Genomic DNA, 22,748 nt, shown 5'->3' on the forward strand with positions numbered 1-22,748 from the left:
CAATATTACGTTTCACACACTGGTTAGCAAAAGCAAATATTTCACACAAAAATAAATAAACCCCCCATATTTACTAAAAACAAACAACAAAGTCCCCTTGAACAGAAAGTTCTTCAATACCTGCTAGAAGCCCTCCCACACGGTGTCCTGAGGCAGCCAGCTAGCTAGAAGCTCTCCCACACGGTGTCCTGAGGCAGCCAGCTAGCTAGAAGCTCTCCCACACAGTGTCCTGAGGCAGCCAGCTAGCTAGAAGCTCTCCCACACGGTGTCCTGAGGCAGCCGGCTAGCTAGCAGCTCTCCCACACGGTGTCCTGAGGCAGCCAGCTAGCTAGAAGCTCTCCCACACAGTGTCCTGAGGCAGCCAGCTAGCTAGAAGCTCTCCCACACGGTGTCCTGAGGCAGCCGGCTAGCTAGCAGCTCTCCCACACGGTGTCCTGAGGCAGCCAGCTAGCTAGAAGCCCTCCCACACGGTGTCCTGAGGCAGCCAGCTAGCTAGAAGCTCTCCCACACAGTGTCCTGAGGCAGCCGGCTGGCTAGCAGCTCTCCCACACAGTGTCCTGAGGCAGCCAGCTAGCTAGCAACTCTCCCACACGGTGTCCTGAGGCAGCCAGCTAGCTAGCAACCCTCCCACGCGGTGTCCTGAGGCAGCCAGCTAGCTAACAACTCTCCCACACTGTGTCCTGAGGCAGCCAGCTAGCTAGCAACTCTCCCACACGGTGTCCTGAGGCAGCCAGCTAGCTAGCAGCCCTCCCACACAGTGTCCTGAGGCAGCCAGCTAGCTAGAAGCTCTCCCACACAGTGTCCTGAGGCAGCCAGCTAGCTAGCAGCTCTCCCACACAGTGTCCTGAGGCAGCCAGCTAGCTAGAAGCCCTCCCACACGGTGTCCTGAGGCAGCCAGCTAGCTAGAAGCCCTCCCACACGGTGTCCTGAGGCAGCCAGCTAGCTAGAAGCTCTCCCACACAGTGGCCTGAGGCAGCCGGCTGGCTAGCAGCTCTCCCACACAGTGTCCTGAGGCAGCCAGCTAGCTAGCAACTCTCCCACACGGTGTCCTGAGGCAGCCAGCTAGCTAGCAACCCTCCCACGCGGTGTCCTGAGGCAGCCAGCTAGCTAACAACTCTCCCACACTGTGTCCTGAGGCAGCCAGCTAGCTAGCAACTCTCCCACACGGTGTCCTGAGGCAGCCAGCTAGCTAGCAGCCCTCCCACACAGTGTCCTGAGGCAGTGAGCTAGCTAGCAGCTCTCTCACACGGTGTCCTGAGGCAGCCAGCTAGCTAGCAATCCTCCCACACGCTGTGTCCTGAGGCAGCCGGGGCCATTCTGTTAGTGTTCTCTATCCCCTGCTTCCTGTCTCCTGGTCGACCTGGGGTATCAGGTGACCAGACTTCGCTGGGCCGACGTCCTGACTGCCAGGCAACGACGGGTGTAACATCCAGCACTCTGCCCGTTTCCAGTCACCTCAACCCCATCGCTCATCCACTTTGAGTGGACTACTCCACTCCGGCTGTCTGCAGGCTGCCATGGCAGTATTGTCCTCTTATCTGTCCCCCTCAGCTTCACCATGCAGGCCACATACCTCCAGCCACGTCCACAGATCGGCTCAGCCTTCACCCGTACTGCGCCTTAACACGCCCCAGGCCAGTTAGGACAGTCTCATAGACCAGCAGGTAGTGCCTCAGCTGCCACGAGCACCACCCAGAGAGAGACGGCAGAACCTGGGAGAACAGAAACACAAGAGAGTAAAAACAAATCTGTCCCCTGCTCAACAACTGTCCCCTGCTCAACAACTGTCCCCTGCTCAACAACTGTCCCCTGTTCCACAACTGTCCCCTGCTCTACAACTGTTCCTGCTCCACAACTGTCCCCTACTCAACAACTGTCCCCTCCTCCACAACTGTCCCCTACTCAACAACTGTCCCCTGCTCCACAACTGTCCCCTGCTCAACAACTGTCCCCTCCTCCACAACTGTCCCCTGCTCAACAACTGTTCCTTCTCCACAACTGTCACCTCCTCAACAACTGTCCCCTCCTCAACAACTGTCCCCTCCTCCACAACTGTCCCCTACTCAACAACTGTCCCCTACTCAACAACTGTCCCCTGCTCTACAACTGTCCCCTACTCAACAACTGTCCCCTCCTCCACAACTGTCCCCTGCTTAACAACTGTCCCCTGCTCTACACCTGTCCCCTGCTCCACAACTGTCCCCTGCTTAAGAACTGTCCCCTGCTCCACAACTGTCCCTGTTCCACAACTGTTCCTTCTCCACAACTGTCCCCTGCTTAACAACTGTCCCCTGCTCTACACCTGTCCCCTGCTCTACACCTGTCCCCTGCTCTACAACTGTCACCTCCTCCACAACTGTCCCTGTTCCACAACTGTTCCTCCTCCACAACTGTCCCCTGTTCCACAACTGTCCCTGTTCCACAACTGTTCCTCCTCCACAACTGTCCCTGTTCCACAACTGTCCCTGTTCCACAACTGTCCCCTGCTCCACAACTGTCTCTGTTCCACAACTGTTCCTCCTCCACAACTGTCCCTGTTCCACAACTGTCCCTGTTCCACAACTGTCCCCTGCTCTACAACTGTCCCTGTTCCACAACTGTCCCTGTTCCACAACTGTCCCTGTTCCACAACTGTCCCCTGTTCCACAACTGTTCCTCCTCCACAACTGTCCCTGTTCCACAACTGTCCCTGTTCCACAACTGTCCCCTGCTCTACAACTGTCCCTGTTCCACAACTGTCCCTGTTCCACAACTGTCCCCTGCTCCACAACTGCTCACTCAGTGGCCCAGACCCTGCCGACGCTATGCAAAGTGTCACAAGATGGAGAAGTGTCAGGTTTAAGGATTGAGCAGGCAGAATGATGCAGAGACAGACAAGATGGAGAAGTGTCAGGTTTAAGGGTTGAGCAGGCAGAATGATGCAGAGACAGACAAGATGGAAAAGTGTCAGGTTTAAGAGTTGAGCAGGCAGAATTATGCAGAGACAGACAAGATGGAGAAGTGTCAGGTTTAAGGGTTGAGCAGGCAGAATGATGCAGAGACAGACAAGATGGAGAAGTGCTAGAATAGTTGTCTGAAATGTTTGTAAATGGTATCTCTCTCTGTCTCTCTCTCTCTCTCTCTCTCTCTCTCTCTGTCTCTCTCTCTCTGTCTCTCTGTCTCTCTCTCTCTCTCTCTCTCTCCATGTCTCTCTCTCTCTCTGTCTCTCTCTCTCTCTCTCTTTCTCTCTCTCTGTCTATTTATTGCATTTCTACTATTGACTGTTACCATTTTATTGTTATTATTTTTGTATTTAATTTTATATTATTATTTGCTATCATTTATATATTTTTTTACAATGTATATTGTATACATTGTTGCTTTGGCAATATTGACACAATGTTTTTCATGCCAATAAAGCAGCTTGAATTTGAGAGAGAAAGAGAGAGAGAAAGAGAGAGAAAGAGAGAGAGAGAGAGACAGAGAGACAGAGAGAGAGAGAGCGAGAGAGAGAGAGAGAGAGAGAGAGAGAGTTCAAAGAGAGAGAGAGCGAGACATCAAAGATGATAGGACTGTGCATGTCATAGAGATAACCTAATTCTATTTAATGATGTGGTGCATGTAGTCTGGGCTGATGTAACAGATGTTAGAGATAGTAAACATGTATTAAAATGTCACTCCACAATGATATATTAGTTGAAAATACAAAATACAGATTTAAAAGCCACATTGTGGAACCACTCTGATAGAGTTGACACGCTGCACATAGTACATGATGTCATTTGGAATCGGCAGATGTGATCTTAGATATCTTGCTGATTTAGCCAGGCACTGTACGGTTTCTGTTACTCAGAGGTGGCTGTGACAGATGCACCATGACACATCATCTTGGGTTTAATGAACAGAATATTTACAGATACAGCAGCATGGTTCAGTCTTTATCTGGTAGAGAACAAATAGTGACCTCTGCTGTTAAATGTTGGTCAAACAGCTGTTCAAAAAAAAACAGCATATTTTTGTATTTAAATACACACAATGTATTTAAATACACACGATGCCTACATTTTGACAAAGAAATCCACCCAATTTTATAAAACTGCATTGTTGGTTAAGGGTTTATAAGTATGCATTTCACGGTAAGGTTTACACCTGTTGTATTCGGCGCATGTTAAAATGCAACAACCACCCGAGCCACTGCCTGTTCACCCCTCTATCATCCAGAAGGCGAGGTCAGTACAGGTGCATCAAAGCTGGGACCGAGAGACTGAAAAACATCTTCTATCTCAAGGCCATCAGACTGTTAAACAGCCACCACTAACATTGAGTGGCTGCTGCCAACACACTGACTCAACTCCAGCCACTTTAATATTTTTTAAAATGTTTTTATTTTTTATTTCACCTTTATTTAACCAGGTAGGCTAGTTGAGAACAAGTTCTCATTTGCAACTGCGACCTGGCCAAGATAAAGCATAGCAGTGTGAACAGACAACAGAGTTACACATGGAGTAAACAATTAACAAGTCAATAACACAGTAGAAAAAAAAGGGGAGTCTATATACATTGTGTGCAAAAGGCATGAGGAGGTAGGCAAATAATTACAATTTTGCAGATTAACACTGGAGTGATAAATGATCAGATGGTCATGTACAGGTAGAGATATTGGTGTGCAAAAGAGCAGAAAAGTAAATAAATAAAAACAGTATGGGGATGAGGTAGGTAAAAATGGGTGGGCTATAGACTATGTACAGCTGCAGCGATCGGTTAGCTGCTCAGATAGCAGATGTTTGAAGTTGGTGAGGGAGATAAAAGTCTCCAACTTCAGCGATTTTTGCAATTCATTCCAGTCACAGGCAGCAGAGAACTGGAACGAAAGGCGGCCAAATGAGGTGTTGGCTTTAGGGATGATCAGTGAGATACACCTGCTGGAGCGCGTGCTACGGATGGGTGTTGCCATCGTGACCAGTGAACTGAGATAAGGCGGAGCTTTACCTAGCATGGACTTGTAGATGACCTGGAGCCAGTGGGTCTGGCGACGAATATGTAGCGAGGGCCAGCCGACTAGAGCATACAAGTCGCAGTGGTGGGTGGCATAAGGTGCTTTAGTGACAAAACGGATGGCACTGTGATAAACTGCATCCAGTTTGCTGAGTAGAGTGTTGGAAGCAATTTTGTAGATGACATCGCCGAAGTCAAGGATCAGTAGGATAGTCAGTTTTACTAGGGTAAGTTTGGCGGCGTGAGTGAAGGAGGCTTTGTTGCGGAATAGAAAGCCGACTCTTGATTTGATTTTCGATTGGAGATGTTTGATATGAGTCTGGAAGGAGAGTTTAGAGTCTAGCCAGACACCTAGGTACTTATAGATGTCCACATATTCAAGGTCGGAACCATCCAGGGTGGTGATGCTGGTCAGGCGTGCGGGTGCAGGCAGCGAACGGTTGAAAAGCATGCATTTGGTTTTACTAGCGTTTAAGAGCAGTTGGAGGCCACGGAAGGAGTGTTGTATGGCATTGAAGCTCGTTTGGAGGTTAGATAGCACAGTGTCCAAGGACGGGCCGGAAGTATATAGAATGGTGTTGTCTGCGTAGAGGTGGATCAGGGAATCGCCCGCAGCAAGAACAACATCATTGATATATACAGAGAAAAGAGTCGGCCCGAGGATTGAACCCTGTGGCACCCCCATAGAGACTGCCAGAGGACCGGACAGCATGCCCTCCGATTTGACACACTGAACTCTGTCTGCAAAGTAATTGGTGAACCATAATGGGAATTGATGGGAAATGATGTAAAATATATCACTAGCCACATTAAACAATGCTACTTAATATAATAATAATAATAATTTATCTCATATGTATACGTATATACTGTACTCTATATCATCTACTGCATCTTTATGTAATACATGTATCACTAGCCACTTTAACTATGCCACTTTGTTTATATACTCATCTCATATGTATATACTGTACTCGATACCATCTACTGCATCTTGCCTATACCGCTCTGTACCATCACTCATTCATACATCTTTATGTACATATTCTTTATCCCTTTACACTTGTGTGTATATGGTAGTAGTTTTGGAATTGTTAGTTAGATTACTCGTTGGTTATTACTGCATTGCCGGAACTAGAAGCACAAGCATTTCGCTACACTCACATTAACATCTGCTAACCATGTGTATGTGACAAATAAAATTTGATTTGAAAATGCAATTTGATTTGAATTTTGATTTGAGAGTGGATTGATAACGTTGGTTAATACTATCTCAGAAAGTAATGATTTATGAAGACTGTAGACGTCGCTGTTGAAGAGATTGTGTTTTGAGTCAAAGATAGTGAGAAAACGAGAAAGCCGACCTATTTATTTCTCTAGATTCGATAGTGGCACAGACATAAATAATACTATTTTCATAAATCACACGTATACAACTAACGTATGAATAGCTATGTTTTTAATTTAGGTGTATTGTCTTGTCTGAAATAATTTATCATTGTCTGAAAGCAATTGCTGAATATTGGCTATGCGGGAACGTTTGTCGTCGAATATCTTTGCTCCTGCGGTCACGTGCCTGCAAACATTTAGAACAGGAAGTGATACTGTAGCATCAAGGAACCCACAATAAAATACACAACAATGAGATTATATAGATAGCTTCAGGTTTACTTCAGTTGTAAAGAAGCATCCAAGCTCTCGGAAAGATACACTCTTTCAGCCATTGAAGAGAAGAAGGGCCCTGCGGTGGAGGATTTGTTAACAGGCTAACTTGAGTCGAAGTCGGACCAAGCCCCAAAATGACTGCATCTGTGTTTTTCGGGTGTACATTCATCGCTTTCGGCCCTGCCATTGCACTGTTCTTGTTTACTATTGCCAGGGACCCACTCCGAGTGATATTTCTTATCGCCGGGTAAGTAGCTAGTGTAACGTTAACGAAATAAATAGATAGCAAGCAAACCATCTAGATTTGGATAGTGTAGCCTTCTAGCCAACAGCAGTTAGCCGTATATGAGAACTAGGTAGCCCAAAGGCTAATGCTAAATCACAAACAAAACCTCTTTCTTTTTGGTCACACATTTTCGGACATGTGCTTTTGCTGTATTAGAATTATTGACTCTGTTAAGTTTCTGCAAATGTTAAACACAAACCACTGTTAGTTGGAGAGCTACAGGTCGCGCAATGTTTTGTTCCAGCCGAACACTAAACCTAAATAGTCGCACATGCGCGACTACAGGTACCCCCCCCTGTTTTTATTTTACATTTTGTGGAGCACCCGTAGAATGTTTTATTTCACAGTACAGTCATTCATGTATGTACTAGTTAGCTAAATATTATGTATGTGGCTATATGAGAAGTGTATGACAGGGGTACCTTGCTATGTATGTATTATGTTGAGTGTGTATTGACCAGTGTCTATTTTGTATACAGCAGTACTATGTGTCTAAGACATCCTATTTGGAGACAAGTTCATCCAATCCTAAACTCTGTCCATTTCAGTGTGTGTGACGGAACCTTATTTTATGTGTTTCTATACCTAGTGTTAAACTCGTGTTTTTCTTCTTCTCTCTCCCAGGGCGTTCTTCTGGTTGTGTTCTCTGCTGCTGTCTTCACTAGTGTGGTTCATCACCGTTCAGATCAGCAACAAAGAGAGTTCCTCCCAGCAGAAAGGACTGCTCATATTCGGGGTGGTGCTCTCCGTGCTGCTGCAGGAGACTTTCCGCTTTGGCTACTACAAGCTGCTGAAGTAAGTCGCAGACCTGGGCTCAAAAACAGACCTGGGTTCATTTGCTTTAGCCTGTGTGGAGTGCTACATAGTCAGTGATGGCTGTTTTTTTAAGGTAATCTATTGGTCAATTTAAGCCCGACAAGCTCAAATCAAACCCAGATAAAGTATTTGAAATGATTTCAAATAGTATTTGAACCCAGGTGTAGTAAGCCTATCCCCATGACCTGCTCAGCGATGCTGCTGCTCTACATTCTGGTCTTATATCCCTCGGGGGGTTTTCCAGACTGTAACAGAGAAGAAGTCCATTGTTGAGAGGACTATCAGTGCTTTCAGAAAGTATTCACACATTTTGTTTTAAAATGGATAACATTTTATATTATTGGTCTCTGGCCTTGTGGAGATGTGGATTTATGCCCAACTCGTCACGAATGCCCACTAAACTTCTGTTAGAACGCGCTATTGTAATATAGGGCCTATTTCCCTTATGCATTCTGCCATTTCTTCCTAGAAGGGGCAGCAGGGTAGCCTAGTGGTTAGAGCGTTGGACCAGGTGTCCTTCCTAACGCAGTTTGCCAGAGAGGAAAGAAACCACTCAGGGATTTCACCATGAGGCCAATGGTGACTTTAAAACAGTTACTGAGTTTAATGGCTGTGATAGGAGAAAACTGAGGATGGGATCAACAACATTATAGTTACTCCACAATACTAACCTAAATGACAGAGTGAAAAGAAGGAAGTCTGTACAGAATAAAACATATCCCAAAACATGCATCCAACAAGGCAAGTAATACTGAAAAGAATGTGGCAAAACGCTAAACTTTTTGTCCTGAAAACAAAGTGTTATGTTTGGGGCAAATACAACAGATTACTGAGTACCACTCTCCATGTTTTCAAGCATAGTGGTGGCTGCGTCATGTTATGGGTATGGCTTGTAATTGTTAAGGATGAGTTTTCAGGATAAAAAATAAATGGAATGGCGCTAAGCACAGGCATAATCCTAGAGGAAAAACTGGTTCAGTCTGTTTCCACCAGACACTGGGAGATGAATTCACCTTTCAGCAGGACAATAACCTAAAACACAAGGCCAAATCTACACTGGAGTTGCTTACCAAGAAGACGGTGAATGGCAGAGTTACAGTTTTGACTTAAATCTACTTTGAAAATCTATGACCTTTTAAAAGACCTGAAAATGATTGCTTATCTAGCAATGATCAATAACCAATTTGACAGAGCTTGAAGTATTTTGAAAATAATAATGGGAAAATGTTGCACCGGTGTGGAAAGCTCGAAGAGACTCACCCAGAAAGACTCACAGCTGTAAATCACTGCCAAAGGTGATTCTACAAAGTATTGACTCAGGGGTGTGAATACTTATGTAAATGAGATATTTCTGTATTTTAATTTTCTATACATTTGCAAATATTTCTAGAAACATGTTTTTTCACTGTCGTTTTTGGGGTATAATGTGTGTAGATGGGTGAGAATCTATTTAATTCATTTTGAATTCAGGCTGTAACACAACCAAATGTGGAATAAGTCAAGGGGTGTGAATACTCTCTGAAGACACTTCCAGTAGCTGACAGATTCTGCCTGTTTTCATAGCTTTTGTTGTAAGAGAAACTTGGACGCTTAATGATAGCGGATGGACACACGGTGATTCGACGATAGTTTGACTTTTCTTTGTTTTTAGTGTTGGAGAAACGTGGAAACTGTAGTATTAAAAAAGGGTTGGGTTTGGGTGCTACTATATTTGATGATACTGTAGTTTGATTGTTGTGCTATTTCTTTGTTTTACAGGAAGGCAAACGAAGGCTTGCTCATGTTGAGTGCAGAGGAAACGATGCCGATCTCCATACGGCAACTAGCCTATGGTATGTGGAGGAAGACCAAAAATGACCTCATGTGCATAACATTATGAATAGAAGCAGATATTAGAGATTATGAATAGAAGCAGATATTAGAGATTATGAATAGAAGCAGATATTAGAGATTATGAATAGAAGCAGATATTAGAGATTATGAATAGAAGCAGATATTAGAGATTATGAATAGAAGCAGATATTAGAGATTATGAATAGAAGCAGATATTAGAGATTATGAATAGAAGCAGATATTAGAGATTATGAATAGAAGCAGATATTAGAGATTATGAATAGAAGCAGATATTAGAGATTATGAATAGAAGCAGATATTAGAGATTATGAATAGAAGCAGATATTAGAGATTATGAATAGAAGCAGATGGAAGATATTAGAGATTATGAATGGAAGCAGATGGAAGATATTAGCTTTGAGGCAGAGTTTTGTGGCCCCTTCTCCTCTGTTGTAGCAGTTATCATGGTTCATATTACATTAAAACCCTCATAGCTGTTATTTTAGACTGTGGAGTGCCATTACATCTTTCCCTGTTGTTGTCTGTCTCCCCAGTGTCTTGATAGTGTCTCTGTTGTCTGTTTTCCCCAGTGTCTGGGCTGGGGTTCGGCTTCATGAGTGGAGCGTTCTCAATGGTCAATATCCTGGCCGATTCTGTTGGCCCCGGCACCATTGGTATCCATGGAGACTCCCAACACTACTTCCTGTCCTCAGGTACTGTACGAGTCTGCCATGTTTTAAAATGTACTTAATAGCCTGAAACCACACAGGAAGAAATGTTTTATTTCACTAACTTTCCTGACGGTAGTCTTTTATTTTTATTTATTGAATTTTTATATTTACCCTCCTTTTCTCCCCAATTTCATGAGATCCAATTTTCATCTTGTCTCATCGCTGCAACTCCCTAATGGGCTCGGGAGAGGCGAAAGACGAGTCACGTGTCCTCCGAAACATGACCCACCAAACCGTGCTTCTTAATACACGCCCGCTTAACCCGGAAGCCAGCCGCACCAATGTGTCGGAGGAAACGCAGTTCTACTGATGACCGAAGTCAGCCTGCAGGTGCCCGGCCAGCCACAAGGTGTCGCTAGAGCGAGATAATCCAAGTAAAGCCCCACTGGCCACACTGCTCGCGCACCCCAACGAGTGTCTGCGTTGCCAAGGGCAGAAATAGAAGTCCTTTCTATTTGTGACTCAGATCGCGTTGCTAGTCCTGCCTCTCTCATCTCCTCATTGGTTTATAGAAGCTAGCTAAATAGGACAAATTAGCAAGCTAGCTAAATAGGACAAATTAGCTAGCAAGTGCAAGCTAGCTAGCTAAATTGCCATAAATGTTTATTGCTTCTCGACCTCTTCCCAAATTAATGTAATTGGTTCAGAGTTTGTTTTGATATTTTAACATGCGTGTCTTGATCGCGTTTGGTGTGGAGGGACAATATACAGTTATGCACGATGACGCACGCGTACGATGGTTTGGGTTCCGTGTTAGACTGCTGCACCACTAGGGAGGCCTAGTAGTCATTTTTCTGATTGACCTGAGGCTAGCTCTGTCTCCCTATAGCCTTCATGACCATGGCCATCATCCTGAGGCTAACTCTCTCTCTGTCTCCCCTACAGCCTTCATGGCCATCATCCTAAGGCTAACTCTCTCTCTGTCTCCCCTACAGCCTTCATGGCCATCATCCTAAGGCTAACTCTCTCTCTGTCTCCCCTACAGCCTTCATGGCCATCATCCTGAGGCTAACTCTGTCTCCCCTATAGCCTTCATGACCATGGCCATCATCCTGAGGCTAACTCTCTCCGTCTCCCCTACAGCCTTCATGACCATGGCCATCATCCTGAGGCTAACTCTCTCTCTGTCTCCCCTACAGCCTTCATGACCATGGTCATCATCCTGAGGCTAACTCTCTCTGTCTCCCCTACAGCCTTCATGGCCATCATCCTGAGGCTAACTCTCTCTGTCTCCCCTACAGCCTTCATGACCATGGCCATCATCCTGAGGCTAACTCTCTCTCTCTGTCTCCCCTACAGCCTTCATGACCATGGCCATCATCCTGCTCCACATGTTCTGGGGGGTGGTGTTCTTTGATTCCTGTGAGAAACAACACTGGTGGTCTCTGGCTGTGGTCGTCATCAGCCACCTCCTCGTCTCCTGTCTGGTAAGTCAGAAAAGAGACAAAGCATGTCCATGGCTGGAAAGGATGGCTGGCTGGATAGATAGACCGATACAGTAGATCATTGTGTTCATGCAGTAGGTGGACTTGACTGATGGGTTGATGAATAAACACATGAATAAATGCTCCTCTCCCCACTGATTCCTGTCCTTCACCACAGCACTTCAAATGGGACAAAACATGTCCCCATAGTAACGCAGCCGTTGTTGTCATGTCTCCCCCAGACGTTCTAGAACCCTCAGTATTTTTTTCTCCCAGAGGTTCCTGAACCAGAACCTTCTGTTAGGAATTTCCCCAGAGATCCATAACTCATCAGTCTTTGTTATTTCTCTCCTAGACATTCCAGAACCCTCAGTATGTGGGCAGCCTGGTTCCCACCTACATCATCGTGTTCCTCGTGGGTCTCTGGGCGTTCTTCTGCTCCGGGGGTTCTCTCCGGAACCTTAAACTCTGCCTTACCTGCAAAGACAAGGACTTCCTGTTGGCCAACCACCGGCCCAGATAACAGAACACCACTAAAGACACACACACACACACACTGTATGGGGACGCTATCCAACAGGGCACACACCACACAAACAAATAAATAAGTTAAAGACAAACTGGGTCAATGATATGTCTCTCCCCTACCCCACCATGTGTTCTGTGTTAGTGGTGCTGGGGACTGGAAATAGGCTCCAGAGTTGTAGTTCAGAGTAAATATGGTTTAAACACCTTTTTATTTAGTGAAGGGCAGATGTATTACACTGCATTAGTAATAGAATAATCTAGAGGATCCTTCTGTTACCACTACATCCTTGGCAGACACTCAGAACGGTTGATTAACTGTTGACAGATGGGAGGGGGGTGACGAACACATTTTTATCTGTGTGTATTTTTAAAATGTAGGGTATGTAGTTCCTTAACGAGATGGTACCTATTTGACACCAGACGGGTCTCTGGATCTGTGCCTTCTACAGTAATGATGAGGTAGCTTAGTGTTTTGGCCCTGTATCCATAAAGCATCCGAGTAGATGCGCGGATCTAGGATCAGACCCCCCCCCATGTCCATGTAATCTTATTCATTATAATCTAGGATCAGACCCCCCCATGTCCATGTAATCTTATTCATTATGATCTAGGATCAGACCCCCCCCCATGTCCATGTAATCTTATTCATTATGATCTAGGATCAGACCCCCCCCATGTCCATGTAATCTTATTCATTATAATCTAGGATCAGACCCCCCCCCATGTCCATGTAATCTTATTCATTATAATCTAGGATCAGACCCCCCATGTCCATGTAATCTTATTCATTATAATCTAGGATCAGACCCCCCCCCCCATGTCCATGTAATCTTATTCATTATAATCTAGGATCAGACCCCCCATGTCCATGTAATCTTATTCATTATAATCTAGGATCAGACCCCCCCCCCCCCCATGTCCATGTAATCTTATTCATTATAATCTAGGATCAGATCCCCCCCCCCCCCATGTCCATGTAATCTTATTCATTATAATCTAGGATCAGACCCCCCATGTCCATGTAATCTTATTCATTATAATCTAGGATCAGACCCCCCCCCATGTCCATGTAATCTTATTCATTATAATCTAGGATCAGACCCCCCCCATGTCCATGTAATCTTATTCATTATAATCTAGGATCAGACCCCCATGTCCATGTAATCTTATTAATTATAATCTAGGATCAGACCCCCTTTCTGATCTGAAAGACTAAACTGATCCTACAGTAGATCAGCAGGTCTAAACTGATCCTACAGTAGATCAGCAGGTCTAAACTGATCCTACAGTAGATCAGCAGGTCTAAACTGATCCTACAGTAGATCAGCAGGTCTAAACTGATCCTACAGTAGATCAGCAGGTCTGAACTGATCCTACAGTAGATCAGCAGGTCTGAACTGATCCTACAGTAGATCAGCAGGTCTGAACTGATCCTACAGTAGATCAGCAGGTCTAAACTGATCCTACAGCAGATCAGCAGGTCTGAACTGATCCTACAGTAGATCAGCAGGTCTGAACTGATCCTACAGTAGATCAGCAGGTCGACTATGAGATGCTTTATAAATATACGGCCCTAGATTGTCTTTGTAAATGAACCTTTCAGTGTTTCATCGATATCAGACCTGTGATGTTTTGTATCCAGTTCGTGTTTCTGTCTCCTGCTGTGTTAGTTGTCAGTCTGGCAGGGCAGTCTGGCAGGGCAGCCGTGTCGTTCTCCTGTTTTAGATGAGTCGGTAGTACGATACAATGCAACAGTGTTTGCATATCAACAACTTACTTTTCATAAACTCCCCCCAAACAAAAGCCAATTCCTCCGGAGAACGAAAGCAGCATATTAGGATAACGTTGAGTTAGGATTTTTGTTTGTTATAAACATTAAGTTGTGAGCTGTTTCAAAATGAAGTTCTGATTCAAACTGAAAATATGTCAAATGTGGTGTTTTTGTTTTGATAGTCCAGATGAATATATTCGGCCTAAAACCTACACGAATATAAATATTGACCTGATGATGAGACTGTTTTTATATGAATGATGTGCTTTACATACTGATTAGTGCTGTTAAGCTAAATGTTTCTTTATTTGTAATCATCACACTGACCTCAAGGGTTGGTCTGATCTAGTTGGCTTTAGGATGGGTGTTTATGGGTTGGACATACAGGGGGTCGGTTTCCCCAGACCCAGGTTAAGCTTGGACTGAAAAGCACTTTTAACTTTAAAAAAAATTCTCAACTGAGAATGCTTTTTTTCATTTTTAGAAGTGGCTTAACCTTTTGTCTGAGTAAACAGACTGTAGCACCCTGTTTAGTCCTGACTTCTATTGTAGTCAAATATTCCCATTGACATCAATGCAAACTGATGACTAAGTGAACATTTGAAAATGTGCATCCTCCCTTTCAAATATTCCCATTGACATCAATGCAAACTGATGACGATCCTCCCTTTCAAATATTCCCATTGACATCAATGCAAACTGATGACGATCCTCCCTTTCAAATATTCCCATTGACATCAATGCAAACTGATGACGATCCTCCCTTTCAAATATTCCCATTGACATCAATGCAAACTGATGACGATCCTCCCTTTCAAATATTCCCATTGACATCAATGCAAACTGATGACGATCCTCCCTTTCAAATATTCCCATTGACATCAATGCAAACTGATGACGATCCTCCCTTTCAAATATTCCCATTGACATCAATGCAAACTGATGACGATCCTCCCTTTCAAATATTCCCATTGACATCAATGCAAACTGATGACGATCCTCCCTTTCAAATATTCCCATTGACATCAATGCAAACTGATGACGATCCTCCCTTTCAAATATTCCCATTGACATCAATGCAAACTGATGACGATCCTCCCTTTCAAATATTCCCATTGACATCAATGCAAACTGATGCCGATCCTCCCTTTTCAAAGAAGACATGCCCTTGAGGAACAAATGATTGAATATGTACATGTACCACATTGTTGTTGATGAATTAGCTGATTCTTCTAGGCAGTGAGTAAGACCTGTGGGAAACAAAAAATCCTCTAGAGATCTCAACGGAAGTTAGTTTAAACTAGGCTGCAATAATTTAGTGACGAAATGAAACGAGTCACCTCACTTGTCGTGGTTTTAAAATGTTTTTCTCTGACCTGTGTCATATATATGGAGCTGTACAGCTTTAACATAATAGTGGAGAACTCCCAGCCAATAGTATCAGCCTCTCAGGGTTGAAGGTCACTGATATGCAAATGAGCTGTATGTTCCTGTTTTGACTTGTGCCTGCGTGCACCCTGTTGTTTCACCATGCTTCTGTATTGATATACATTTAAAAGTAGTAGCACGTCGTTCTCCATTGTTGTCATGTTAATTCTACCGTGCCATTAAGAGCACAACAACCTGTATGTACATAGGTGATGACAAAACTGTTCCCTCTCATTTTTTTGAAATGTGTATATAATATTGTTTCTAAATGACTATTTAACCCTCTATGATGTTACATCTCCTAGTTTCCACTGTACATAGGAAAATAAAACTGTTAAAGAAAAGTTTGAGGTCCTTTTAACATCTGATGGAGTTGGGTCTTGTGTTGGGCTGATGGAGTTGGGTCTTGTGTTGGGCCGATGGAGTTGGGTCTTGTGTTGGGCCGATGGAGTTGGGTCTTGTGTTGGGCCGATGGAGTTGGGTCTTGTGTTGGGCCGATGGAGTTGGGTCTTGTGTTGGGCCGATGGAGTTGGGTCTTGTGTTGGGCCGATGGAGTTGGGTCTTGTGTTGGGCCGATGGAGTTGGGTCTTGTGTTGGGCTGATGGAGTTGGGTCTTGTGTTGGGCTGATGGAGTTGGGTCTTGTGTTGGGCTGATGGAGTTGGATCTTGTGTTGGGCTGATGGAGTTGGGTCTTATGTTGGGCTGATGGAGTTGGGTCTTGTGTTGGGCCGATGGAGTTGGGTCTTGTGTTGGGCCGATGGAGTTGGGTCTTGTGTTGGGCCGATGGAGTTGGGTCTTGTGTTGGGCCGATGGAGTTGGGTCTTGTGTTGGGCCGATGGAGTTGGGTCTTGTGTTGGGCCGATGGAGTTGGGTCTTGTGTTGGGCCGATGGAGTTGGGTCTTGTGTTGGGCCGATGGAGTTGGGTCTTGTGTTGGGCCGATGGAGTTGGGTCTTGTGTTGGGCTGATGGAGTTGGTCTTGTGGGTCTTGTGGCTGATGGAGTTGGGTCTTGTGTTGGGCCCTTGTGTTGGGCCGATGGAGTTGGGTCTTGTGTTGGGCCGATGGAGTTGGGTCTTGTGTTGGGCTTGTGTTGGGCTCTTGTGTTGGGCTGATGGAGTTGGGTCTTGTGTTGGGCCGATGGAGTTGGGTCTTGTGTTGGGCCGATGGAGTTGGGTCTTGTGTTGGGCCTTGTGTTGGGCCGATGGAGTTGGGTCTTGTGTTGGGCCTGGAGTTGGGTCTTGTCTCCCACTGTAGAGTCAGGTTGGGTCTTGTCCCCTTGTGTTGGGCCCGCTTGTGTTGGGCTGTCTGTCCCGATGGAGTTGGGTCCGCCTGGAGTTGGGTCTTGTGTTGGGCCCTTGTGTTGGGCCGAGGAGTTGGTCCGTGTTGGGCCTGGGTCTTGTGTTGGGCTGATGTCTTGTGTTGCCTCCTGATGTTGTTGGGTCTTGTGTTGGGCTGATGGAGTTGGGTCTTGTGTTGGGCCGAGGTCCTATAACCAACCTGAGTGAACTCTCTACTCTCACCACTGTAGAGTCAGGTTCATCCCCTCCGCCTGTCTGTCCCCTCCGCCTGTCTGTCCCCTCCGCCTGTCTGTCCCCTCCTCCTGTCTGTCCCCTCCGCCTGTCTGTCCCCTCCTCCTGTCTGTCTCCTCCTCCTGTCTGTCCCCTCCGCCTGTCTGTCCCCTCCGCCTGTCTGTCCCCTCCGCCTCCCCTCCGCCTGTCTGTCCCCTCCGCCTGTCTGTCCCCTCCGCCTGTCTGTCCCCTCCTCCTGTCTGTCCCCTCCGCCTGTCTGTCCCCTCCGCCTGTCTGTCCCCTCCGCCTGTCTGTCCCCTCCGCCTGTCTGTCCCCTCTGCCTGTCTGTCCTCTCCGTCCTGTCTGTCCCCTCTGCCTGTCTGTCCCCCTGTCCACAGTCTCCTCCCGCCATGTCCCCCTTATGCTCACGTCTCCTTACAACTGATGAAACTAGACACACAATGGTGGAGCGTCACAAAGCGGCCGTGGGACATGGGAGCGCCCCCAGGAACTCTCTAAAGGGGATTTGGTCAAAGCCCTCTTCTCTCTGTGAGAGTCAGTCACACACAGGCCCACTTCCTCTCTCTGTAACCAGAGCCCTCTGTGTGAGAAGCATCCGATTCACATTCAAATCCTACACTTGAGATCATGACCACCAGATCACCATTGCTCCACATTTTTTAAAGTTTTACTCGTTGGGTATTGGGTTTCATTTGAACAATTGCACGACCTTGGCGGGCTTACTACCTCTGAACATGCCTGGCAAGCCAGAGAGAGAAGAGGATTGGTTCCTTCCTTAGGGTCTAGTTCCTCTCAAGGTTTCTTTCTTCCTATAGGTTTTTTCTCCACTGTTATCCTATACTGGCTCTTTAGAGTGTTCAGGTCCATGTTGAAGCTGGTTCTTTAGGGGGTTCAGGTTCATGTTGAGGCTGGTTCTTTAGAGTGTTCAGGTCCATGTTGAAGCTGGCTCTTTAGGGTGTTCAGGTCCATGTTGAGGTCGGCTCTTTAGGGTGTTCAGGTCCATGTTGAAGCTGGTTCTTTAGGGGGTTCAGGTTCATGTTGAAGCTGGTTCTTTAGGGGGTTTAGGTCCATGTTGAGGCTGGCTCTTTAGGGTGTTCAGGTCCATGTTGAAGCTGGCTCTTTAGGGTGTTCAGGTCCATGTTGAGGTCGGCTCTTTAGGGTGTTCAGCTCCATGTTGAAGCTGGTTCTTTAGGGGGTTCAGGTTCATGTTGTGGCTGGTTCTTTAGAGTGTTCAGGTCCATGTTGAAGCTGGTTCTTTAGGGTGGTCAGGTCCATGTTGAAGCTGGCTCTTTAGGGTGGTCAGGTCTATGTTGAGGCTGGCTCATTAGGGGGTTCAGGTCCATGTTGAGGCTGGCTCTTTAGGGTGTTCAGGTCCATGTTGAGGCTGGTTATTTAGGGTGTTCAGGTCCATGTTGAGGCTGGCTCTTTAGGGTGGTCAGGTCCATGTTGAGGCTGGCTCTTTAGAGTGGTCAGGTCCATGTTGAGGCTGGCTCATTAGAGTGTTCAGGTCCATGTTGAGGCTGGCTCTTTAGGGTGTTCAGGTCCATGTTGAGGCTGGTTCTTTAGAGTGTTCAGGTCCATGTTTTGCTAAAGCTTTGTAAAGAAGAATGTTCAGATGAAATCTGATTGAAGGAAATGTGTTTTGCAATGTACAATTCAATTTTTCTCCCCCCTCTCTACCTCTCTCCCCTCCTCTGTCTCTTTTCCCCCTCTACCCCCATCTATCTCCCCCTCCTCTCTCTCTCTAACTCTCTCTCAATTCAATTGAATTCAAGGGGGTTTATTGGCATGGGTAACGTGTTAACATTGCCAAAGCAAGTGAGGTAGATAACATACAAAAGTGAAAAACAATAATAATGAACGGTAAACATTACACATATAGAAGTTCCAAACTAATAAAGATATTACAAATGTCATATTATGGAAATATAGAGTGTTGTAGCGATGTACAAATGGTTAAAGTACAAAAGGGAAAATAAATAAACATAAATATGGGTTGTTTTTACAATGGTGTGTGTTCTTCACTGGTTGCCCTTTTCTCGTGGCAACAGGTCACACATTTTGCTGCTGTGATGCACACTGTGGAATTTCACCCAATAGATATGGGAGTTTATCAAAATTGGGTTAGTTTTTTAATTTTTTGTGGGTCTGTGTAATCTGAGGGAAATATGTGTCTCTAATATGGTCATACATTGGGCAGGAGGTTAGGAAGTGCAGCTCAGTTTCCACCTCATTTTGTGGGCAGTGTGAACATAGCCTGTCTTCTCTTAAGAGCCAGGTCTGCCTACAGCGGCCTTTCTCAATAGCAAGGCTATGCTCAATGAGTCTGTACATAGTCATAGCTTTCCTTAAGTTTGGGTCAGTCACAGTGGTCAGGTATTCTGCCACTGTGTACTCTCTGTTTATGGTCAGTCACAGTGGTCAGGTATTCTGCCACTGTGTACTCTCTGTTTATGGTCAGTCACAGTGGTCAGGTATTCTGCCACTGTGTACTCTCTGTTTATGGTCAGTCACAGTGGTCAGGTATTCTGCCACTGTGTACTCTCTGTTTATGGTCAGTCACAGTGGTCAGGTATTCTGCCACTGTGTACTCTCTGTTTATGGTCAAATAGCATTCTAGTTTGCTCTGTTTAAAAAAAAAATCTTTCCAATGTGTTAAGTAATTATCTTTTAGTTTTCTCATGATTTGGTTTGGGTCTAATTGTGTTGCTGTCCAGGGGCTCTGTGGGGTGTGTTTGTGTTTGTGAACAGAGCCCCAGGACCAGCTTGCTAAGGGGACTCTTCTCCAGGTTCATCTCTCTGTAGGTGATGGCTTTGTTATGGAAGGTTTGGGAATCCCTTCCTTTTAGGTGGTTATAGAATTTAACGGCTCTTTTCTGGATTTTGATAATTAGTGGGTATCGGCCTAATTCTGCTCTGCATGCATTATTTGGTGTTCTACATTGTACACGGAGGATATTTTTGCAGAATTCTGCGTGCAGAGTCTCAATTTGGTGTTTGTCCCATTTTGTGAAGTCTTGGTTGGTGAGCGGACCCCAGACCTCACAACCATAAAGGGCAATGGGTTTTATAACTGATTCAAGTATTTTTAGCCAGATCCTAATTGGTATGTTGAATTTTATGTTCCTTTTGATGTCATAGAATGCCCTTCTTGCCTTGTCTATCAGATCGTTCACGGCTTTGTGGAAGTTACCTGCGGCGCTGATGTTTAGGCCGAGGTATGTATAGTTTTTTGTGTGCTCTAGGGCAACGGTGTCTAGATGGAATTTGTATTTGTGGTCCTGGTGACTGGTTATTTTGGTCTTACTGAGATTTACTGTCAGGGCCCAGGTCTGACAGAATCTGTGTAGAAGATCTAGGTGCTGCTGTAGACCCTCCTTAGTTGGGGACAGAAGCACCAGGTCATCAGCAAACAGTAGACATTTGACTTCAGATTCTAGTAGGGTGAGGCCGGGTGCTGCAGACTTTTCTAGTGGCCGCGCCAAATCGTTGATATATATGTTGTAGAAGGTGGGGCTTAAGCTGCGTCCCTGTCTCACCCAGCTCTCACTCACTCCCACTGCATGTTGTACTGTAATAATATAATGGACTCACATATTGAACACATGAGGGCGCTGTCGAGGCAGTAGATGAGTTGTTACCGGTAGGAATAGCTGTAGACGTTTCAGATATGCAACACTATCAGGTGTAAAAAATTAAATCTCAAGTGCCTTAAATGTAACATTTAGAAACAAATGTAGCCCAGATTTAAAACAAAAACACGTTCCTATGGCTTGTGATACAAATGATATTTGATTTGTTGAATGTTTACTTTTCCAAAATTAGGCATACTGAATTTATAGTCTGGGCCCTGTATGCGATCTATCAAAAATCACAAATTAGAAGCACATTTAACCATACTTTCCCACTGGATGTTAAAGTGGTTTACAAAACATGTCCACCTAAGTGGAAATATTGCACCACCTCAGAACCCGGGTCCATCTCTGTCCTCGCGCCTCTAGTTTACCTGCCATCCTTGCATATATTATGCAAATGAGCAGGAGCGGCTGGTGCCTATCCAAGGAGCAAAGATGCTCCTCCGGAATAACCCGAATGGAAAAAGAGAGAGAAGGTGAGGAAATCTGTGAGGAGGAAATTATCCACATGGTATCAGAAAAAATGTATCGATGGTGCAGCTAAATTCCATTTTACCTGGCGGGGGAGAAAGCGATTCCACTGACCGTGGGTTGTATGAATCACGAATGGATCCTAATTTAATTTTGAGCAGGAAAAGATTTTTGCATTTTTTATCGTTCTATTTTATTCTAATTTATCAAGGTAAGTCCCGTGTTCATTTTTGAAGTGGCTTAGCCTCCTGTCCTACTCTTTGAATAATCTACATAGACTTGTTTATATATTTTGTTTTACTTGTGGTCATTTTTTCTCTCTCAGTTTCTTACCATTTAATCATTAATTTGCATTACAAGTTTTTTGTTGTTGCAGGAATACAACTATCCAAATGTTTTCAATATCATAGATGCAGAATATTGTAATGCACTATTATGGACGCTATATTTGCGCACCTGTTATATGTGTAGAACTGTATGTATGTACTTTGTCGGTGATTCTTCTCACATTCTGATATTCTGATGTCGTATTATCGATTTATTCAGAAAGGTTTTATTTGACCTTTTAATCATTTCGATCACTCATCACTTCCATTTATTGTTTTACTCATTTATTTCAGCGCACATTTCGTGGGGCATAGACGCAGTGAATATAACACACTGGAATGATAAGTGAGTTTCATAAATCATGTGTAATTCATTTGTAAAATAATGTATTATTATTATGTTATAATTAAAAAACAATGAAGACGTTATTACACTGTCATTTTGAGATGGTTTTCATTGCGAATGTATTGAGTGTTGTGTTTATTGTCTGAGTTGTAGTCACACAGTAGACATTTTCAGCCTCGTATTCTGTTGATGTCAGAGAAAAGGTCCTAGTCTTTTTGCGCCGCGGTTCTTTTTCCTGACCAACACAAGTGCCGATTACCTGCTAGGAACAAACCTTTCCTTGTTCTCTCTTTCTCCCAACAGCAAAAGCAGCAGTATAATGCTGGCGAAATGGGATACCGCTTCCCAAAGAGGACAGGTAGGAGAGCGGAGCCGCTGTTTTGAAACGCAGCATTGATAGAGCACGTTAAATATGTCAGGCACAGACACCAGAAATCACAACTAATGACCCTGAGCTTTTCATTCACAGAAAAATACAGCAATTATACCTGGATATCTTTCAGTACATAAAGACCCCAAGCTCGTTTTGTAGCGTCTGTGCATTAGATTAAATTGGAGGAAATATGTACAAATATTTTTCTATGTGTATTATCGTTTTTTAATATAAAATACTTTTGATTTATGTTGTAACATTACTAGTGTACCTATGGTCAAGTAGAACAAAATGCATGCAATTTGTACATGATCTGTACACTTCATTAGAGTCACAAGATATCTTTACCCATATCTACAAACGACTCCCATTGGATAACATGTTCCATAACAGTGTTTCTCTGTGAGAAACCATAGTTTAGGCTTCTATATGGGTTAGTAAACCATGTAGAAAACTCACACTAGCTGGGGTCACACAGTTTAGTTCTCATACTGTCCCTTGGTCATAATGTAGAAAACTCACACTAGCTGGGGTCACACAGTTTAGTTCTCATACTGTCCCTTGGTCATAAAGATCATTTATTTTCAATCCAAACTCAGCTACATCCCAAGAG

General features: G+C 44.7%; 1 protein-coding gene across 1 annotated transcript; it reads left to right on the top strand.

The window, feature by feature from the left end:
- Positions 1-6,546: 6,546 nt before the first annotated feature.
- On the top strand, positions 6,547-12,349 carry aph1b (APH1B gamma secretase subunit). The gene is made up of 6 exons (XM_065012436.1): positions 6,547-6,886; positions 7,550-7,720; positions 9,500-9,573; positions 10,165-10,287; positions 11,605-11,732; positions 12,085-12,349. Exons 1-6 carry the CDS (start codon positions 6,774-6,776, stop codon positions 12,250-12,252), a joined length of 777 nt encoding a protein of 258 aa, XP_064868508.1. The 5' UTR covers positions 6,547-6,773; the 3' UTR covers positions 12,253-12,349.
- The last annotated feature ends 10,399 nt before the right edge of the window (positions 12,350-22,748 follow it).

Source organism: Oncorhynchus nerka, linkage group LG27 (assembly GCF_034236695.1).
Source record: "Oncorhynchus nerka isolate Pitt River linkage group LG27, Oner_Uvic_2.0, whole genome shotgun sequence".
NCBI classification, from domain to species: domain Eukaryota; kingdom Metazoa; phylum Chordata; class Actinopteri; order Salmoniformes; family Salmonidae; genus Oncorhynchus; species Oncorhynchus nerka.